Source organism: Alligator sinensis, unplaced genomic scaffold, assembly GCF_000455745.1.
Source record: "Alligator sinensis unplaced genomic scaffold, ASM45574v1 scaffold444_1, whole genome shotgun sequence".
NCBI lineage: Eukaryota > Metazoa > Chordata > Crocodylia > Alligatoridae > Alligator > Alligator sinensis.
In genome coordinates, this window is record NW_005841886.1 from 3,876,809 (window position 1) to 3,883,193 (window position 6,385).

General features: G+C 52.8%; 1 protein-coding gene across 1 annotated transcript in view; it reads left to right on the forward strand.

Annotated features, from left to right (window-relative positions):
• The window catches only part of LOC102381612 (peptide YY), a 13,153-nt gene extending 7,699 nt beyond the window's left edge, over positions 1 to 5,454 (forward strand). Inside the window, exons 2-5 of the mRNA XM_006017862.3 lie at positions 46 to 160; positions 2,773 to 2,960; positions 4,322 to 4,402; positions 4,968 to 5,454. Coding sequence (XP_006017924.1) covers positions 46 to 160; positions 2,773 to 2,960; positions 4,322 to 4,402; positions 4,968 to 4,992 — 409 coding nt within the window. The 3' untranslated portion in view covers positions 4,993 to 5,454. The remainder of the gene's footprint in view (positions 1 to 45; positions 161 to 2,772; positions 2,961 to 4,321; positions 4,403 to 4,967) is intronic.
• Positions 5,455 to 6,385: the final 931 nt, after the last annotated feature.

Sequence of the window (6,385 nt, forward strand, 5' to 3'; positions counted from 1 at the left end):
TCTCTGCTCCTCCCTCAGTCTCTTAGAGCCAGCTGGAATATAAAGCCCCCAGGTGCTGAGCAGACAGCAGAGGAACGTTTGCATGAGCAACAAGAGGCATCTGAGACTCCAGCCTCCACCTGATTTTCCTTCCACCTCCTGCCCTGGACGTCTCCTCACAGTGAGTAGCTTTGTTGGGGTTAGCCAGGGTTCTCTGCTACCCTCTGCCACTACAAAGGTCCATTGGGCAGCAAGGGGGTGAGACCAAGCAGGGGCAAAGGGACAGGTACTGTCAGGGGACACACTGAGCAAACAGCTGCTTGGGGTTGCAAGGCAGGGGGTAAGGTCCTGGTGGACAGGTCAATGGCAGTGTGCCCAAGGGGAGCGTGGTTTGGGTCACTTGTGATGGGGTTGGGCATGCATGGGTGGGGAGAGGTGACCTCCCCATGTCTCTTGTTCCCATCAGTATCCACCAGTGCAGCCATGGGGGGAGCTAGTGGCTAAGGAAAGCTGTGAGAGGGGGCAGGAGCAGTGAGACCCTACCAACCTCAAGATCTCTCTTGCTCAGTGAGAGAGTAAGCTCTAGTGAGGCTGAGTGTGTGTAGAGGAGTCTGCACACCTGCAGCACAGGGCAAGACAGCACTTATGTGTGTGTGATGAGGAGGTGCTATATCACACTTTCAAGAAAGTGGGGGTTGAGGGGGTGCTTGCACAAGGGAAACAAGTGTCAGGTTGATCACAGCCCTGGTGTCACCTCAGAGCTGCATAAGGGTGAACCCCCCCCAGCTGAGTGGCTTTTAGCTGCTCAGTTTTGGCAGCATCCTTTTGAGCCCCTGGGACAGCTTAGAAATGGGACCCACAGCTGGCAACACTCCCTGTGTAACACGATGGGCCACTGGGTATCTGCAGCACCTGCATGGCAGGTGAATCCAGCACAGTGTCTGGCAAGGCACTGCTCTGGCCAAACACGGAACAGGCAATGCACGTGCACCTTTCCCTTCCCCTCCCACCTCCTCCCTCAGCACCGTATTGACAATATGGGTGTAGCAAAGACAACACAGGAACCACCCTCCTATACGTTCACTGGCTCTCTCTCTCTCTCTTACACACGCACGCACGCAATGCATACATAAAGAAGTACATATAGACCACTCTCTCTCTTACACACACACACACACACACACACACACACACACACACACACACACACACACACAAGCAATGCATGCATACATACATACATAAAGAAAAGAAGTACATATAGACCGTACATATGGCATCTGCTGAAAAGCAAGAGGGGTCCTTCACTTGTTATCTGAACAGTGTAGGCATGAATACAGTGCAATAGGAATAATAGTAACACAGACACGTGATCTCATGCATAAGCAGACGAGGCTGCACAAATGGATACCAGCATAATTCCATTGTCTCCTGTAGTTTACACTGATTTACACTAGAGTGTCAGAGAACAGACTCTGATCCTCAATGCCTATTTCATATATAGGAGAACAAATGATGATTGAACTGATACTTGCTATAGTTTTTTGCAAGCAAGTTTTCAAGAGCTACCTGAATATAACAGCATATTAGATAACATATTTCAGATACTATCATAATGTATTTAATGCATTGTTGCTGTTAGATCTATTATTCACGAAGTATTTGGGATATTATATATGAAACAGGCAGTTAGGACCTGATTCTGATCTTGGCATTGGTATAAACCAGGAGTTACTGTTACAGTGCTGTAGGTAATAATGGATTTGGACTCCAGTTGTTGAACACCTGCTGCATTCCAATCCAGGGCTGGCTGCATGAAAGAGGTTGGAAAAGTGATTCCTGTTCATGGGTAGGATTTTTCACAGGGAGCCTGGAGGGCATAGAGGACCTATTCCTGTTGGGCATCATTGGGAGTGGGGCACTGATTTGGGCTCCATTGAAAACCCCAGTTTCTGTGTGTCTATAGGGAGAGCCAAATTTACCCTTTGGTTAGAATCATGCAGCCCTATTGTCTTCTGTGGGGCTGCACCTATATGAAGGCATGAAGTTGCCTGCCTGCAAGACTTTGAGGGCCCCGGGGATGAGCCTCTTACTAGATGGAACTGCAGGGACCCAGAGTAATGAGGGGGGGCAAGAGGACCAGAGGTGCCACTTTGTTTTCTAAAGGCACCTTGACTTCATGGCCCAGCAGGCAGGAGAGCAGCTGAGACTTGGCAAATGGGGCTGCAGGTCCCTGCTCTGCCACTGACTTTGTGACCTTGGGCAAGTCACTTAAAAAACCTGTGCCTCGGTTTACCCTTTGGCAAATAGGGATAATGGGGCATAAGGATAACTGCATTAAGGGGTCAGAGATGCAGAGACAGCACAGTGATGGAAACTGTAGAGGTAAGGGATGAGAGTTTCAGATAGCTGGGAGCAGTGGGTTCTTGGTCCATGAAAGATCAGAGCAGCCTCCTGAGTGCCTGTCCTTAGAGGGGTCAAAGCAGCCCCTGGATGTTGGGGCTACAGGGAAAGTGGGGAGCTGGAGAGGATCCTTGTCCCCACTGGGGATGGGGCAGGAGTGCAGCTGGCAGCTGAGTGTGTGGCAGCCCCTAGGGAAGTGCAGCACAGAGAGTAGGCAGGGCTTTCCGGGGCAGGTCAGGGGCTAAGCAGGATTGGAACCCAGTTGTCCTGATTCCCACTCATGTGACCTAACCATGCAGCCAGGCCAGGGCCTCAAACCTGACCACAGGCTAGGAAGAGGGGAGGTACCTTGCATGGATGCTGCACCCATGGCACTCTGCCTCTCTGCAGATGGTCGCCTCTCTGAAGCTCTGGCCCCTGTTGGTCGTTGTGACGCTCTGCGTGCTGTTCTGCCTGGGCACCTTGGTAGACGCCTACCCTCCAAAACCAGAGAATCCTGGAGATGACGCGTCCCCTGAAGAGATGGCCAAATACTTCTCTGCTCTTCGACATTACATCAACCTGGTGACAAGGCAGAGGTGCGCTGGGCACATGCGAGCTTGCATGTGCATGCATGCGAATGTGTGTGGGGTGCCCATGTTTGGGCACAGGTGTGGGGGTTGATGCTGTGGGGGTAGCTTCAGGTGCTTAGGATCATGGGGGTTTCTGCTGTGCCTTTAGGCTTGTGCACAGATAGCTGTGGTTTTTGCACACGCATGCAGGAGTGCTCATGTGTGCATGGACACGTGCAACCCTGTTTGAGCATTGGTGCATCTGGGCACTTATGGGTAGGTGTGTGTGCACAAGTGTTTGCCCGTGTGTATGGTTGTGAAAATGCCTGCCTTCTTTGGTGTATGCATTGGTACACAAATCTGAGCACTTGCCTGTTTTCCTAAGCGGGTGTGCATGCTTGTGTTTGGGAGGGGATTGGCATTGTGTGCATGTGGCAAGTGGTGGGCTTTTACTGCCCTTGTGCCCAGTCCTGGCAAGATCCATCCCCTGCGTCATTCTCAGGTCTGTGCTCTAGCTCCTGTGGGAGAATCCCATGTTTTATTCCCCCTCTGACCTGGATAATTTCCCAGTGGAGCACCTGGAAGAGGCAGGCTTTTGCATTGTGCTGGCTCTGGGGGTCTATCTGGGGAGCACAGAAGAGATGTGTGCTATAAACTGGCACATTAAAAACAGCTCCATCCTACATACATGCACTCAAACACTCATACACCTCTGTCCCACCTACTCGCCCCCACCCACTGCTTCATGCCACTTCACCCTTCATGTGCACACATGCAGACTCAAACACCTCTGCCTACCTACCTATGGACATGTGGATGCGCATGCGCGCGCACACACACACACACACACACACACACACCTCTGCCTACCTTCCCCCCCCACATAGACATAGTCAAACAACTCTGGTTGCCTTCCCACTCATGCGAACACATGCACACTCAAACACCTCTGCCTACTTGCACGCACACATGCACATACACACACACAAACACCTCTTTCCAATTACACACATACCCACATGCAAATACCTCTGCCTAACTTCCTACACACACATGCACATATGCATCCATATGCACACAAATACCTCTGCCTACCTTCACCCACACACATGCATTCAGGCATTTCTGCCCTGCCTGCCTCTCCATACGCACACTGGTTCATGCCCCATTCTCCCTCCATGCACATACATGCACACATGCTGCCTCTCATCCCTGCCCCTCTTTGATGGCCTGGCCGAGCCCTGCTCATGCTGGCACCTGCCTTTCCCTTCCCACCTACCCTCTCCAGTGCAGTGGTTATGCCAGAGGGTGAGGGTGGTTCTGGGCTGTGCTACCAGCTGGGGGTGGCAGCCTTTAGGAGGCACCTTCAGTGCTCTGTCTGCTCACAGGTATGGGAAGCGATCCAGCCCTGAGGCCTTGGTGTCTGAGCTGCTCTTTGGGGACAGCAGTGATCACGCTGGGAGATCACGGTAAGCATGAGCCCACCCCTGCAGCCCCCTTCACCTTAAGGTGGCTGCCCCCTCACCTGCTTGTCTGCTGGGTCCTCACCTGCAGGAGGGTCTGCAATGCAGGCTTTTTCCAAGCTGGGAGCTGGCTGTCAGAGAACTCAGACCCCAGGACTGTGGCTTGGAGTTGAAGTCTAGAGCAGAGCCCTATGACCCAAACTTACCCTGGCCCCTTCTCAGATCTGCTGCCATGGGACGTCCTGGCTCAGCCTTCCTCAAGATGGGGAGAGCTGGTCTACCAGCCTCCGGCTGACCCTAATATATGGCCATAATTTCATCTCCATGCCCCAGCATCCCAGTAGGGTTGAGGGGATGAGAAAGCAGCTGCCCTGTGATGGAGAGGGGCTGAGGTGCTGGTGATGGGACAGTGCCCCCTGTCAGCTCCTCACAGTAGCTGGCTGTGGGGCAAGGCCAAAGGGAGATGGAGATGGGGCTCCTGGTGAAGATGTGTGGTGTTTTTGGTGGGCGGGCAGGAGGGAAGAGAGGTATTCAGGGCTCTGTGTTTAACCCCCGTCCTGTTCTCCCACAGGTATGAGGACTCCTCCATGTGGTGATCAGCCTCCTGCCCTCCCCCATGGCCTCTTTTCAAATGTTTTGGTGTTATTTGCATTTTAATTGAGCCCCCCCCTCCCAGGACCTGGAAATCTTTTTGTGAAGAAGATCTCCTTGCTTCCTGCCCTTCCCATCCAAGCCCCGCCACTCCCCTGGCTCCTCCCCAGGCACCGTGAGTCCCTTCTCTCCCCACTTCCAGCTCTGGGAGGGGATCCTTTCCAGCTCTCGAAGCCCATGTGGTGCTGAGGACCCCCCATGCCCCACAAGGGGGGGAGGCACTGAGATGGGGCTGTGCTCCGGGGTGGGGTCAGGGTTGGCGGGGGCAGGTGGTTTGTCTGTGTACCCATGTCAATGTGCTGCAGCCAGTCGTGAAGGCTGAGAGCCCCCCCCCGGGTTGATTTTTATTTTATACGTCGTTTATAGACACATTTGCAATGAATTCTCTGGTCTCTGCCTACACAATAAAGAGCAAATTTCATGGAAACCAGTGGCCTCTGGAGCCTTTCTGTTCTTGGTGGGCAGCAGCTGCAGCATCAGGGGCCTGGGCAAGGGTGGCTGGGGCAACGAGGAAGGTGTGTGCACTCAGGTCCTACAGCACCCACATGACAAGCAGGGGCATGTATGGCAGAGCAAAGGATAGGAGGGTGTGTATGGGGAGACAGGGAAGGATAGAGAGAGTGTGATTTGGAGTTGGATAGATAAGGGCTGTATATGGAGATGGATGGATGAATACAGGAGTGTGTGTCATGGGTGGGTGCATGTGGAGACAAAGGAGCATCGGGAGTGTATATGGGGAGGGATGGATGTATGAGAAGAGAGGGAGGGACAGTTACATAAATGGCTGGTGTCTATGAGAGTGGGTAACATCAGTGGCCAGGTGGGTGTTCAGGTAAGTGAAAATAGGTGTGGGTTGATGGATAGGGAAGTTAGTCACATTTTCACATAAGACCTTTTTTGGCAATGTGTAAAGCTCTGCCAACAGCAGGATCTTTCACACACGCAGCAAAGGGGTCATGGGATTTAAGATTAGGCCTTTGGGACTTACAGGCCACAGCACCACCAGGTCAATCCCAGCTCCAGCTCATCTGGGGCTCTCCCATGAAGTTCCTGTTTGGGGGATGAGGTGACCTGGGTAGACCAGTGGGAGCCACAAGCCCTTGATGGGAGGGCTATAAAACCCCACTTCTTGCAGGGCCTTGTCCCAATGGTGGCATTGTTGGGTGCTGCTGTCTTGGACCTTCCTGCTTGATCCTGTCTTGTACCTCCTGGTTTTGATCAGCTGTTTGCCCTGTCCATGACCTTGTCTTCACCTTTGGTTTGACATCCTAGCAAATGCGCTGATACTTGGCTTTGACCTCGGTTGCTGGTCTTCTGGTCAGTCCCTGAAGCCAGTCC